Here is a 15,829-nt window from a genome sequence, read left to right on the forward strand (position 1 = left end):
GGTTGGAATTATCAAAGGTTTTTGACACCTGAGAGACACCGTAGCAACTCCTTTGTGTTTGGAAGCAGAGGGTGGGGGTGGGGGGAGGACCGGGGAGGATGATTCAACCACTCAACCACTAGATGTCGCTGAAAACAACAAATCCTACACACTGTGCCTTTAATAAGACATGTGAGTTTCGCTTTGACTGTTTTGTTCATGAAGAAGAATCCAATAAAAGTTCTTCAAAATCACCACCTGGTGGTGAAGTCCAGGGAGGATGAGTCAACCACTCAACCACTAGATGTCACTGAAAACAACAAATCCTACACACTGTGCCTTTAATAAGACCTGTGAGTTTCGCTTTGACTGTTTTGTTCATGAAGAAGAATCCAATAAAAGTTCTTCAAAATCACCACCTGGTGGTGAAGTCTTGAACTACAACATGAGCTACACCTCTCTCTGTAGCTGTGATGTCATGCTACAATATTGTGCTTGATACATGCACACTGTTAAGAACTTGTAACATTTACTATAAAAAATCCTCGTAACAATTTGCACTTACTTTTGTTAAGTAAATTTAAATCTTATAACATAAACTTGATCAAATTAAGTAAAATTTACCTGATTTATTCACAAACCTTTAACTATATTTTTAACAACTTTCAGTGGATAATGATGAGTAAATATTACTTGAATTTGTAGCATTTAAATTTACTTTACAAACATTGGTGCAAATTCTTATGAGGATTTTTTTTTCAAGTTAATCTTACAAGTTCTTTGTAAGAGTGCACATGCGTCAAGCACATTATTGTAGCATGACACCTTACAGCTACAGAGAGAAGTGTAGCTCTAGCTCATGTTGTAGTTCAAGATTTCACCACGAGGTGACAGTTATTCTTTTTTATGAACAAAACAAACAAATTGAAACTCACCGGTCTTATTAATGACTAGGTCTACCACTCTCACTTGTGGTTACTTCTGCTGAACAGTTTAACACAAGTTAACAAATAATGAACACATAAATTAGAGTAACACAACAGACTAAATGCTGAAATAACAATGTCAACCAATTCCCTAAAATGATTTAACAACAACAAACATGAATCCTACCCACAATCCTCCACTGCAGTCACATGACAAACAGCCAAACACAGCAGAATGCTACAATATGCATTCCCTGTTCCCTGACAACTAAATATCACCTACATTATGTCATCAAAAGTGGACACCAACAAATGTATTCAAGCAAAAGAAACCAGACAACTTATGTTTTATTTCGACCATGTCTTGTCCTCTCTTTGAAAAGTGAAACAAAGGAATGAGGAGCAGCAGACGTTGTGTGTGCATGCGCCCTCAGTTTTAGCCCAGAAGAGTAGAAGTTACTTAATATATTTATGTTTATGTGCTGTCCAGAAAAATCACTTTAATATTACTGGTAAAATAATATTAGCATTTACTTTTTTGTACAGTAATATTGATATATAATATAATGCTTATTGTTTATTTATTAAATTCTAGTAGTTTAGAAATGTTGATTTTTTTTGTAAAATTTAAAAGAATAATTAAATAAATGTTACTACATCCAAAAGTCATTTTTTCCAGTGTACTCTAGTCTTACCAGACTGTATACCAGTCTTACTTAACAATACTCTAGTCTTACCGGATTGTGTACCAACCATACCAGACTGTGTACCAGACCACCATACTCTAGTCTTACCAGATTAATTATTTGAATACCAATTATTAAAAAAAATAAGTAAATCATAATTTAAAAAAAGACAGACGCTTTTTATTGTTTTGCCCTGATACCTGGGGGTTTTGGGGGGGCTGACAGATCTACTGGTCTAGAGTAGAACACATGTCCGGCTCTGTGGAGACTTTCCACTAAACTTTTGACAACTAAAATCTACGAAGACGGACAGGATCACCGTTTCCTTATTCTCTGTGAAAACATCTGAAGTGAGTCGGAGCTGCCTGCTACTCGGTAGCTATTCTTTTCCAGGACACCCCCCTCTCTCTGGGTCAACTCTGTGTTTGTATACAAGAACGCGTCACAGTTTGCGTAAAGACGTCCACACCCATCAGCCCCCCCTCCCCGCTGCTCTGTGTGAATCTGATGCAATAAAGGCAGCGCTCACATCCCGCCTCCATCAGAATCACCGGGCGGCTTCGCTGGCCTAACACAGACCTTATCTCCGGGATTTTAACCTCTTTTTATTTTTATTAAGTCCATCCAAATTATCTGTAGCTCTTCTATTTGTTAGAGTGCTTTGACTTTTACTTGAACTGTTTTATTTAGATCATTCATTTTTAATCATTTCATTCATTTGTATCGCATAGAAAATAAATATTCACAAGGATTTTTTTATTATTATTTTTGTGAAGAAATTCCACGGATTTGTCTGTATTTTGAGGTTTTTCTCCCTTCACCTGAAAGGATTTTGGCTTCATCCTCCTTCCTCTAAAGGTGAGACGCCGGTTTCTCTTATTCTGAGGGTGGAAAATTACCAGCTGTAGGAGGTGTGCGTCCACATTACGGGAAGCTGAAAATTTAAATAAAAAAGGTTTTGTGATACCTTTCTGCTCCATCATCTAATTATTCATTTAACTTCTGTTTTTAATTATATTTGTGTTATATTTGAATTTATGAGTAAATGCCGTTTTTTGAATTTATTTATTTATTTATTTATTTATTTATTTATTTATTTTCGTGTCAGTAAATAATGAAGGTGTGACAGTGATGCTGCAGTTCTGGACACGAGAATATTCAGCTCCTGACTYACACACTGGGTGGAAAGTTAAAGTGTGTGTTTGAGTCAAAAATGCAGACAGTCAGGAGACACAGCCATGTCCATAAAGGGACAACACGTGTCTTTGTTTCTGTTGGAGCCGGCTGCGGAAACAATGACGTTAAGTCCGTTTTTACGCCTTTTTTTTTTTWTTATTTTGTTTGGGTTTTTGGCACTGCCGAAGGCTAAAATCCACATTTTTTTATAAACTGTTTAGACTAAATCGTAATAATATTTTCAGCTCATCTAAAAGGCAGCCTGAGTAGAATTTCATAATGTGACATCTATGTCATGTTTGAAATAATCTGGGTCTATGTCTGGAGTGCTTTTGTGGATTAAAAGTCATTGGCGCACATTGCGGATTTTTAACGATGAGCATCCTCGATGTTGAGCAGGATGTAACTCCGGTATTTTTCCACTTACCGATGCGTCATCCCCCCTCCCTTCCTTCTCCCTCCCCTCCCCCTCCCTTTACAGAAACAGCCATGTGACCTGGTGCGGCTCAATGGGCGCGCACAGGTACAGAGGCCGGGTGCAGACAACAACAATAATAATAATAATAATAATAATAATGAACATTCCCTCCTTCCTTTCAGCTCTAAACATGCCCAGTGAGAAACAGCCCGCTGCCGAGATGAAGTGTCTGAGTGCTGCTCCAGATGATGACAGCAGCAGCACTAACAGCAACGACTTTGGTTATCCTGACTTTGGCAAGAAGGTCCCTCTGGACAGGTGAGGTTCAAATCCACAGTAAAACATCCCTCCCACCCCCCATCGCACACGCTCAACTTTTTTTTTTCTGTTCCTTTTAAAGCCAATATCCTGATTTGGACGCAGAGAGCCAAAACTTCCTCCCTGAAGTTCACTCCAGCAAGAAGAAGTATGAGGCTGAATATGTAAGAGCTCGTTCCAGCAGATTTATCAGAATGTCGTTTTCCTCTGTCGTTGCTGAGCGTCTTGTGTTCTCCACAGCACCAAGGCAGTGCCTCCTTTGGGATGTCCGTCTTCAACCTAGGTAATGCCATCATGGGCAGTGGCATCCTGGGTCTGTCCTGGGCCATGGCCAACACTGGCATCGCCCTGTTTGTGTAAGTGTCTTGTGAGTAATTAAAGGTTCCTTTGATGAGCCTGAAGGAGTGGAGGCAGGTGTGGTTTAGTCTTCTGCTTCAAGGTCCTAATGTTCCGTGGATATCCCGTCAGCAGCTGCTCGACCCTGAGAGTAGATAACGCTGGATGTTTGTGATTGTTCTGATTATTTTTCTCCATTTCACTCCTTTGCACTCAAGTTTCAGAAAGAGAGAGACTTCCTTTTTAGCAGGAGTGCACCCTGTTGGTTGTTCAATGCATCAGATTTGATAAAATGTTGAACTTAAAGACATTTTAAGACCTTTCTCCCCGTAAGCCGCACGTCTGATTGGGTGTCTCACATGGAAGTTGTGAGCCATTTTACAAACGCAGGGAGCGGCCAAGGAAGCAGATTAGCCGAGCTAATCCTTCTGCACCAGCCGTTACGTAAACAGAAATGCTAATATAGGAGATCATGAATGGAGCAGAGAGACTGACCAATTTGAGCCCTTGATCTGCAGGGTTGTCAGGGATTGTTAAAAAAAAACCTCTGATACAAACCCCTTACTGTAACAACCAATCTCTCAATTTTGATGATTCCACACAAAAGGTCATCTGAGTGTATATCTGCTGAGTTGAAGGGTATAAAGCGGTAGGGGAGATGAGGAACTTCTAAGAAAAGCTGGTATGCAGACAGAGGAGGGGTAACTAAGTCTGCTGGGTGGCAACGTCTGTGAAAAGTCTCAAATGGCGACACTGGGTGGGGGGGATTAATTTTCACCTGGACTATAAATACTCCAGGACACACTGTCCCTGAGACGTTAAGAGGATCCCATACAGGGAAACCTTTCACCCTTTTCAACCCTTCTGTTGTGTTTTAAACAGGATTTTTAGAAACCAAGTTGGGAGTTTTGTCAAAATGGAAGCAAACCTTAAACTGGACATGGCACAGCAGTAGTCACAACAGATCGATACTAAGCCTTATTCTTTGCACGTTAGCATTTATTGTCTACTGTTTTCCCCTGTACTTAACGCCTCTGTTATGGGTCAACAGCTAAAGGTCCTTACTGTGTGTTTACAGGATTCTCCTCGTGGCCGTCGCCATCTTCTCTCTGTATTCTGTCCACTTGCTGCTAAAAACGGCCAATGAAGGAGGTAAGCAGTCGTCCAACTTCCTACGTGCTCCGTGTTGCCTAAACGCCCAAAGTAAAATGACATTTTTGTATTTGTTCAAAGGTGCCCGCGTTTACGAAGAGCTGGGTGCCAAAGCCTTCGGGATGCCTGGCAAACTTGCCGCCTCCTGCTCCATCACCATGCAGAACATCGGAGGTGAGGACCTGACTTTTCAGCAGAAAATATACCAATTTATATTTAGTTGTTAACAATGAAACTCTTGGTTGTGTCTTCACAGCCATGTCAAGCTACCTCTACATCATTAAATACGAGCTGCCTATCGTCATCCAGGCTTTTACAGGAGCCAACAACAAGTAAGCTGGTTTTAAACATCTAAAATCTAAATCTACATATAGCACATGTTGCACAGAAGTGATATGGTTATATTCCATGTCCAAACCAGATGAATAACTCTTTATAGTCTTTATAGTCATTCCGTTAGATTGAGATGTTTGACGTGAACAATAAATAAAGAATATTTAGTATTCTGAGTGGGTGTTTGTCCAGAAAATGACTGAAAACTAAATGTAAGTGAGCTGATTTGGATGGAAACACTTGGACTGGCACGAGTAGCAAAATGGCTGCCGGTTGTTTTCTCAAGTGTTTAGAGAAGCAAAGTCTTTGTTAGAGTCTGGGGCGGGGGGACTGTGTGTCCCTGTAAGAGGGACGTTTGGTTGTGTTGAAAGAACGCCAGAGCTTCCATCACAACCCTTCAAAGAGCTCCTTCAGAAGATGGAGGCGGTGCCGCTTCGAGACGGAGCGAAGAATGAGCTCACTGCGAGCCTGGATCCAACTTTAAAATATTGATGTGTCCCGGGCTCTTGAGTGCCGCTTTGTTGCTTCTATTTCGGCGAGGGTTGGCGTCATCCTGTGCAAGTCTAGCTGTGTGTGTGGGTTTTGTCAGGTTGAGCTGTTCAATCGTGCGACTAGATCCTGTCAGAACAGTGGATTCAGTAGAAAAAAAAGTCTGCGCTCAGGCTGAGCTAGGTGGTTAATTAGCTTGTAAAGAGAAAAGCTGGTTTTAACGATGTATTGACCGAATTAAATGAGGTTTTATCGCTGACATGTTGTTTTTGTCACATCACAGTGAATGGTACATTAACGGAGACTACCTGGTGCTGCTGGTGTCACTCTGTATTATCCTGCCACTCTCACTGCTCAGAAACCTGGGTAAGGAATGGGATAAAAGATTAATTAAGCTTTAAAAAAAGAAGCAGCTCATGGTTCTTTTTTGTGTTTTCCCTCCTTCCTCAGGCTACCTTGGTTACACCAGTGGATTGTCCCTCCTCTGCATGGTGTTTTTTCTTATCGTGGTGAGTATTGGCCCCACCTTGTGTCCTTCATTCTTGGCGTGACAACATTATTTCTATTTCCCGCATGTACTTGTTGCGACACGTCACTGGTTTCCTGTTAAATAGATAAATCTGTTGCCCTTGTAAACAAAGAAAGATTGGTGCCAGGCAAAGATCACATTGTTTGAATATGTTCTGGATAACGGTTTTAACAATGTTTCCTCGCCTTTTTCTTTAGGTGATTGTAAAGAAGTACCAGATCTCGTGCCCTCTGCCGTTTTCCGACCATGTGAATGAAACCATGCAGATGTTGAACGGTACCTCCACCAGCATCAACTCCACTGGGGACGAGGAGGACACATGCACACCAAAATATGTCGTTATCAACTCCCAGGTAAAGCCATTTTACAGTCAAAATATCCACAGAACTAACATTTGAAAAATGGGGGATCATCATGTTTGTGTTATGTTGTATTTTTCCAGACGGTCTATGCTCTACCCATCCTTATCTTCGCCTTTGTGTGCCACCCGACCATTCTGCCCATGTACGAGGAGTTGAAAGAGTGAGTGCCTCCTCTATTGCTTCTGAACATTTTTAATTACTTCAGTGGTCTGTTTTTTTTTTTTTGTCTAAAAATAAAATATCCTTTCCTTCTCGAACAGTCGTTCTCGCAAAAAGATGCAGAACGTTGCCAATGTGTCCTTCCTAGCCATGTTCATCATGTACCTGCTGGCTGCCCTCTTTGGATACCTCACCTTCAACAGTGAGTCTTTCATTTTCTATCCAGAACTGATAACGGTTGGCAAAAGGAAATTTTAATTTGAGTCCTCAAGGCCACTCATGCAGCAGTGTGAAAACCCCCACCTGACGCAGCCGGTGCCAATGTGTTCCTGTTTGTCCTCACATTTTAGAGGATTTTCTGGGACATTACACCACTTACATAAGAGCATAAACATCAGTAACACCGGGCGAAACCCTTCAAAATGTTGTGTGCAGTCACAGCACACCAGCAATGTCAAACACAGAGTTTAGTTCTTTAGTTTTCAGGTTATCATTTCAAAATAAATAGCTAATTAGATGTTCAAATATATCCCATGTTGGTGACAAATAGAAAGTGTTTCACACCGCTGATTACATTTTACAAACTCAACTTCAAAGTGTTTTTTTAATTTGCTAACATGCTAAAAAGGGCTAACAAACTGGTTTAAGCGCAACACTTAGCATAACGTTGCTCTATTATTTCAGCTTACTAATGTTTGAAAACAATGTTCAAACAAACTACTTTATATGTAAAATTATGTTTACAATCACTTTTATGAGGCATTAAGCTTTAGCTTGCAGCTAAATGCTAGTGTCAGTATGCTAACATTTACAATGAAATGGCTAAAGAGATGGTGTTGAGCATTTAACATAAGTTATCTCATTGTTTCAATCTGCTAATGTTCAAGGAAAGCTAAACTAATGAAACACTTTTGGTTTGAAACATRTTTATATACATGTTTAGCCCGCATATCTAGTCTTTTAGCATGGCTAAAAACGTTGATTTGGTTTTATTTCCACTGATTTGCTTACAAATAATAAAGTGGTTCCAAATTAATACCATTTTGAAACATTAAAACTGACTTTCTTTGTTTAAAAACAGATCAAATATATTAGCCCTCTTCGTATAATTTATTGTGTGCTAACACAGTAATATATACACATGGATGTTTTATCTTTTATTTTTTATCGCTAACTTAATTGGATGGATGTTTTTTTTTTTCTTCACAGTACACGTGGAAGCTGAGCTGCTGCATACATATTCCAGGATCTACAAGAACGATGTTCTTCTGCTGGTGGTCCGTCTGGCTGTTCTGGCTGCCGTCACCCTCACAGTTCCTGTAGTGCTCTTCCCTGTAAGCATCAACAAAGTGCATTTACTCATATAATAAGCTAGAAGGAATAATTCATACTAGAACTTTACCTCTTGAGCCCCATGCCCCTGGTACCATAGGCAAACTGCATTTCCTATTTTTGAATTCTTTTAACTACCTTAAGATCCATCAGTTAAATGTGGACATCGTTTGGTATTATCCGAAATCTCCGAACCTTGGCTAATAGCTCATAAAAAACATTTCTTCATTCACCAAACACAGTTAAAACATCAAGCAGTTGAAAACACCTAGAGGCAGAAGAGGTTAACCCCCCGTCTCCTTCTGTACAGATCCGTACATCCGTCATCCACCTCTTGTGTCCCAACAAAGACTTCAGCTGGATCCGCCACATCATCATCACTGTGGTCCTGCTTGGTAGCACCAACCTCCTGGTCATCTTTGTTCCCACCATCAAGGATATCTTCTGCTTCTTTGGTTAGTATCTGCACGACTCTATTGTGTTATGTCTTAAAGGTGTCACATTAAGAAAATTGAGTGACCATAATTATTATTTATTCACATTCTCTCAGGCGCCTCTGCTGCTTCAATGCTGATCTTCATCCTGCCATCAGCTTTCTACATCAAACTGGTCAAGAAGGAGCCAATTAACTCTCAACAAAAGATTGGGGTAAGATAAATATAATATTTAGGATATTTTACCTCAAGTCATGTGTGTATGGTAAATGTTTGGGCCTTGTTTTGGGTCTTATRTACACTACATTAAATATTTTCGAAATTGAAGAACTTTAAATTTAAATTTATTCCATTAATGTAGACGTTCTCACCACCTAGTGGTTCAACATGGGTATTTCAGCAAGATTTTTTCTCGTACATTTATGGGGTCTGAGCCATTAATTTGGCTTGTTTAAAAAGTTTAATATTTAATCTTTGTTGCAAAGTTGAACTATATTAATTGTAAAATTATTTTCTTCTCCAGGCTATCTTGTTTCTGATATGTGGAATCATAGTGATGGTTGGCAGCATGAGTCTCATCATCGTGGACTGGATCATGAACAGCACCAAAGACAACGGACACTAAAACTCCAGCTTGGCAGAAACCAGGTTCTCTGACTTGGACTGTAACTAATGCACAATCAAGATCAAAACTTGTCACGAACGAAGAATACCATTAAAAAAAACTCACTTGATTCTCAGTTTTGACCTACTGAGCGATGGTCCATGCCATTCCTAGAGAATGTATCTGAACTTTGTACAGTACGCTGTTGTAGACCACAAAGATGGTGTTTTTTTTTCTTTTTCTTTTTATTGTAACTTTGAAAATGTTTTAATCTTTATATAGTTAGGGTACAGCAGAAAACAACTACATAAATGTGCCTCGTAGAGACAACATAGCGGTAGAGTTTAAAAAGCTACTCTTGGGTTTGTGGTGTTTGAGTGTGTCTGTAACCTCCAAGCTCAACCACAACATCCTGCTGAGAAAAGTATGTTAAGACTGACCGGAGGCTACGTGACTTGAACATTTATCCCACGGTTATTTTTAAATGTTCCTCATTTATTTTGTTTTTTACTTTGCCAAAAAATGTGTTTGTTAAACATCCTTGTATGTGGAAGAGCACCTGAGGTCGGGCACTTCTGTCAGCGGCGTGCCCTAAAACGTTTTCAGTATTTCTACTAAAGCTTTGTGACATTGTTAGAAGCTCCTGTGTCTGTTAACAGAACCAGACTGTGAGAACTGCAGAGTATTATACAATAGATCAAGACTTAAACTGTACTTAACACTTTATAGCTTTTCAAATATTTTATTGGTACCGGTACATAATGCGAGGCGACAACAATGCTGCTTTGAGGAGTATAAAAAATGGAAATCTGCTAATTTCTGGTTCTCTACTTGTGGACAGGGATCCACAAAAACGGGAATCCCACCAATTTTCTGGCTCCATTTTCACTCATGAACGTGGAAACAAAAAAATAAAAACGTAAATCTTTGGAATTCCAGTTCCATTTTCCAATTGTGAACATGGAGCCACAAAAACTGGAAATTTTCTGATTTATGGTTCCATGTCCGATCATGGATAAAGAGCCACAAAAACATTTCTTCTCTCCTAGCCAGAGTGAAGGGACACAATTCTTTATGGGAGAACTCTTTAAATTTGACTACATGCAGTGGTTGTGATATTTACCTGTTACACTTACAAACCAACAAAGAACAACTGTATAAAGTCCAGCGTGCTCTTTAACATTACCAAAYGAACAGAAGAGTGGATTTTGTGTTTTTTTACGTGCGGTTACACGGTTTGTGCTTTTTGAAATGTTTCACAATGAAGAACTTGGGAGCTCAGCGAGAACTCACTTCTCGCCGCGAGACGATGCACTGTGCTTCCGACACGCATCAAAACTGTTTTTGTCATCTATTTATGGGAGACCGTTTAATCAGTGTCATCTATTTTAATATATTTATATATTATTGTGTACATATGTGTGTGTGTATAAATCTGTTGTGTTTGAATGTAAATATGGTTTGCTTTCTTTTCTTTTTTTAAACCAAGAAAACATTGGCGATGTAAAAGAAAAAGGTGGTGAATTTGTGACGCTGTTTTTTTCAGCTCCTGAATACAAAAGATGATGGATCAAATTGTTCTTTTTGGCACAGCACGGTCGGAGAGGACACCAAACCTCTCCTGACCTCAGAAGCAAAAAGGGCTTTGCCCGTCAGATTAAATACTTGTTTCAATGAAACACCTATATGTATATTTTGTATTTAATGTCCTAATAAAACCAACTACACTCAACTTGGACTTTCATTGTTTTTTGTGGACTGCTCCAATTTTGAATTTACTATCGTTCAACCTGGAGTCATTTTATCTTTCTGCACAAGTAATGCAAAAATAAAGTATTGGGAAATTTTAAAGATTGACATTGTTTTAAGATGGCAGCTCAACATTAGCAAAACCAAAAAGCTGGTGTAGAGACCTGACGATAACCTCAAACCAATCCCATCTATGTATCAGGGGACAATAGTAATAATAGTTCAGATTGTTCAGGAATACAAATACCCAAAGCATCTGGACAAGTACAGTAAAGGGACTCATCAGTGAACACAAAAGGGGTCCAAATCAGAGTATTTCCTGCTCAGACTCAGATCCATAATGGGACAATAGTGTCACAGAAGCCAGTTCAGTTGGTCCAAGCAAGTGACTTAGAATTTTAAGTCCATTACTAATATAGAAGAAAAATACTCGCATTTCTACTCATTTCTTTTTTKTTTACTTTTGAATTGTGAGATAGGTGCAAAATAGAATGTTTGGTTTAGATTTTTTTTCTTAAAAACCAAGTTTGTTTTGGAGTTTTACACCACTGGTGGCAGAGGAATTTCCATTCAAGATTAAAACAAGTGTTTCCGATTTGCTTTGGAAGTGACCCCATTTGTGATGAACCAACAAGCTCGTGGATCATCTGAGCAGACCCATATCCCAGATAAAACAACTAAAACTTTTCAAGTTTCACAATGAAAACAGCAGTCATAATGACCATTGGGTTGTCATTTTGCACTTGTTTAACAACCTCATTAACAACTGTTACTTTGTAGACTGAAGGCCCAAAAGTTTGTAAAGCTTTTCGGCTAATATACTTTGCAAAAAGCAAGGAAATTTGTGTTTAGTAGATTATTTCTCTGTTGTAACAGTGCTTTTTGGTAATATACCGGACCCCTGATGAGTAGCACCTGGGGATATCAGAAACTCAAAAAAAGTGTCAGTACCTAACCACTTCAAACCTGAGGGAAAAAAATACAGATATCTTAAATTACCTAAGAGATTAAACAAGAACAGAGGATTGAATTCTTTTGACAATGTCGCCCTCTACTGGTCATCTGTGGAAACGAGGACAGACCCAGATAAAAGGCTTGTTTTTGCCTCAATATATAAACAGTATTTTAAATCAGAATCAGTATCAAAGAAAAAGTTTTTGTTTTCCAAATACATTAGACAAATTTTAAGATAAAATGTCAAATTGTAGCCTCAGCATGAATCAAAACTGATCAATCAAAACTAAGATATTGGGCATACATCGTCTCAAGTCTGATTTCTGGATTTTATTGGAGCTAATTAATTAATTAATATAATGTGACTTTAAATAACTGAATGACAATGTAGGTAGTTACACATCTAATCTGGCTTTCACTATATAAACATTATTTTCAAACATCTTAGGACTTTTTTTTCAAAGAGGCAAACATCTATTATYGTCTTCACTACAGGGAATGCTTATTTTCTGCATGGTTTCAAAGACTTGATTTAGATAACCTTTTATTTTTAATTCTGTAGGAACACATTTTTAATACATGCAAAATACCAGGCTGAAGCAGTGTAAAATAAATTAAACCATCATTTTTATTTAAATCTTGTTTTCGGAGGAAATATGGGGCTCAAAGCCACTGATAATTTGAGCAGAAGTGGGTGGGGCTTCTGAAAAAATCTGAGAGGGAGTCCAGTTCTCAATCACTAAAGCTCAAGTCAGGTCTCTTTTTACAAAATTATCAAAACTGAGCTTTAAGATGATACTGAGCTTCAACCTACACACACACACACACACACACACACACACACACACACACACACACACACACACACACACACACACACACACACACACACACACACACACACACACACACCAGAATTGACTCATCTCGTCGTACGGTACGAAGCAAACAGCACACAAAGAAGCTGCTAATTTATTCCACTGTTTTATGGATAGTTTGCACAGTTCATGTACACAATCTGATATTTATTACACATTCAGGAAGCAGGAACCCCTCTGTCACACATTACTGATTGGGGGGATTATACTTTGGATCCAATCGGGGACTGGATTAGAATCACAATCATCAGATTGAGCCACAGTTTCAAAATAAACAAAGCAATTTTGACTAAGATTTCATTGGAAATATTGTGTTTTTTTCCCATTTTTTTCTTAAAAAGAGTAATAATATTTAACAACCAGACTCGCTCAATGACATCATTGCTCACTCAAAGCTGCGCTCTAAACAGTAGTTTCCAAGTCCTGTGATTTATGCAAAATAAAGGGCTCTTGCATTACAATTTATGATCAGGTCATTCTTTTTTTAACAAAATATGAAAATCTATTTAAAAAAAAAAAACTTCATTCAATAAAAGGTAGATTAAAAAAAAAAGCTAGCTCTCCATTGTCTTTCGTTTTGGGAAGCCAGGATCCAGCAGGAGGAAATTGCACTTGAGCAGCAGGATGGGTCTGAGGGGCGTCGCTGCTCCGCTCCGGCAGCAGCGCGGCTGGTTGGTCATTTCTTGCGGGCGTGTTTGTATTTGTCCACGTAGGCTTTAACCAGGTTGGCCACTTTACTAGAGTTCACCTCGCCGCTCTTACTGTGACAAACCTGATGGGGAAAAAAACAATCTGGTTAGATTTAATCTCTTTTCTGTTAGTTTCTGCTAATCCACTAACAGCAGAACTAGTTTCTCATTTAGCTGAATAGATTTTTTGCTAAGTTTGGAAAGCAATAAATTTGGTTCTGCTAAGTTTAAGTCCATTAAAAAAAATCACAAGTTTTAAACTTCTATATTTATGTCGTTAATCCCGAATTAAATAAAAACTATCCTCTCTTACATGCAGTGCTGATAGGGCTGCCACGATTTGTCGACTAGTCATGATTAGGTAAATTATTAAAAAAGTCAACTACTAATTTAAGTCGATGCGTCATTTTTTTTCTAACTTTGTATTCGTTTTTTATTAAAGTAATCATTTGTGGCAGCCCTAATTACCACTACTGTGAATGTGTGTCAAGGACAGAAAGGCAGACACGCGGCAGTGGAAGGTGCCGCAGCCGTTTGGAGAGAAAAACAAAGTTAGAAAAAATAAAATGATGCATCAACTATTGAATTATCAATGTTTTTAATAGTGGACAATAATCGTAACAAGTCGACTATCGTGGCAGCTCTAGTAAACTCCATGTGTGTTAGCATGTAGCACCTTTAGCAGTTAAACTTCAAAATAAGAAAAAAGAAATAAAACATTTAATAATATTTAAATAATACAAAAAATAAAATAAAACAAATGAAAAATGTAAAAGTTATGGTAGAGAAAGTATTTGCTATTTGTTGTAAGTACAGATTTGATCAAAGAAATGTTTTTATTTTGAAAGGATTAAACTAATTATCACAAGTTAGAACAATAATTCTGGTTTAAATTGGCCGATTTGCCACAGATGATCTCGTTCAACTCCAAATTAAATCAATCGAAAACTGGTTTGCATCAGTCCCACCAGTTTTCAACTATGAAGACTATAGACTGCTAACCAACTTAGCGGTTAATATCAGCTGTCTCTAATTTATTTATCTAATCTAGTGGTTTAGTTTTAGTGGTTTTGGAGCTAAGATTCTTGTTTAGCGGATTAGTGATTAGCGAAGCTAACATTTTGGTCAGCTGTGCCCACAAATGGTTCTAGATTAACAGAACATCAGAGGAAGTACCTTCTCTACTGCTTTGCGGACAATCTCTTTGTACTCTTCCTTGGTGATTTCCTTCTTTTGGTAAAATGGTTTGATGGCTGTTTTCACTTCGTTTATAGCTTTCTCTTGGATCTGTTGTTTCTAGAAAAAATAAAAACAAACAAAATGACACAAAGCACTGTAGCTTTACGGAGAACATCAGACGAGCAAGGCAGGTCGTTACCTTCTCTTTCTTGGAGCTGTCAGCCTGAGCCTTGCTGTGCTGGCTGGGCTGAGTCGTAGAGGACGGCAGCACCTGGCTGGGAGCTGGTTGTGTCGCTGAGGCAACGCTCGCTTTGGTCGGCGTGATAAGAAGGGCGGGTTTGCCGTAGCCGATAACTGTGCTCACCATCTAGAATAGAGATTGTGCCGTTATTTTCATACTAATAAACTCAATCTAGAGTGTGATCTTGATATTTTTAATATAAATATGCTGCACCTGAGTCGTGTGACCGTCAGGCGGTGCTGATGTTACTGCCGTCTGGCTGCCTGCCTGCATGGGTGGAGGTGGCGGAGGAGGGGGTGGGAGGCCCTGTGCGCCGACAGCGGGCACCTGAACAAAGGGGATGGCACGGTGGAGGTGCACAGGGACCTGAGGAGGCATGGCGTAGGGGGCCGCAGGCTGCAAAGTGATCGGCATGGATCCCTGCAGGCTCTGGATGGGGTACTGATGATGATGAAGAACGTTGAGCTGAGGAGGATGAGGAGGAAGCACGTTCATCACAGCTACTGGGRCGTTCCCCGAGGCTACCTGCACCTGGGGAGGTGGAGGAGGAGGATCGGTCTTTGGGGGATCTGAGGACACAAAAAAGGTGAATTTAAAATGACAGAGATTTTGAGACAGCTTGGAAATGGAGAATTCTATAGACCAGCTATGATCCTACTTTGGCTTTTGCACAAGAGATAAACAATTTTTTAGATAAAGCTCTTGAAGATAGTCACATTACAAAAAGTGAATATGATTTTTTTATGGCTGTAGTGGTCACCCTGGGTGGAATAAACGTTCCACCTGCCTTTGAMCTTGACCACGGAAGGCCTCCTTTAAAGAACAGAACTCTATTCATTTTTTATGGTCATAACATGTTTTCTTAAACAATTAAGGGACATTTTATTTCATTTTATTCTCTATAAT

General features: G+C 39.1%; 2 protein-coding genes across 6 annotated transcripts in view; one reads left to right on the forward strand and one right to left on the reverse strand.

Moving 5' to 3' along the window:
• The first annotated feature begins 2,128 nt into the window (after nt 1-2,128).
• slc38a2 (solute carrier family 38 member 2) lies at nt 2,129-10,965 on the forward strand. The gene is made up of 16 exons (XM_014018423.1): nt 2,129-2,449; nt 3,368-3,503; nt 3,586-3,667; nt 3,744-3,859; nt 4,918-4,991; nt 5,073-5,165; nt 5,248-5,323; nt 6,097-6,179; nt 6,264-6,322; nt 6,540-6,695; nt 6,785-6,864; nt 6,965-7,065; nt 8,073-8,197; nt 8,506-8,650; nt 8,746-8,843; nt 9,153-10,965. Exons 2-16 carry the CDS (start codon nt 3,376-3,378, stop codon nt 9,252-9,254), a joined length of 1,518 nt encoding a protein of 505 aa, XP_013873877.1. The 5' UTR covers nt 2,129-2,449; nt 3,368-3,375; the 3' UTR covers nt 9,255-10,965.
• A 1,581-nt stretch (nt 10,966-12,546) lies between these two features.
• The window catches only part of scaf11 (SR-related CTD-associated factor 11), a 33,221-nt gene continuing 29,938 nt past the window's right edge, over nt 12,547-15,829 (reverse strand). For all 5 annotated transcript variants that reach the window (XM_014018427.1, XM_014018425.1, XM_014018426.1 and 2 more), the window contains 4 exons: nt 15,137-15,492; nt 14,882-15,049; nt 14,680-14,799; nt 12,547-13,586 (listed from right to left, as the gene is read on the reverse strand). In XM_014018427.1, coding sequence (XP_013873881.1) covers nt 13,491-13,586; nt 14,680-14,799; nt 14,882-15,049; nt 15,137-15,492 — 740 coding nt within the window. In that variant the 3' untranslated portion in view covers nt 12,547-13,490. The remainder of the gene's footprint in view (nt 13,587-14,679; nt 14,800-14,881; nt 15,050-15,136; nt 15,493-15,829) is intronic.

This window comes from Austrofundulus limnaeus, unplaced genomic scaffold, assembly GCF_001266775.1.
Source record: "Austrofundulus limnaeus strain Quisiro unplaced genomic scaffold, Austrofundulus_limnaeus-1.0 Scaffold193, whole genome shotgun sequence".
Lineage (NCBI taxonomy): Eukaryota > Metazoa > Chordata > Actinopteri > Cyprinodontiformes > Rivulidae > Austrofundulus > Austrofundulus limnaeus.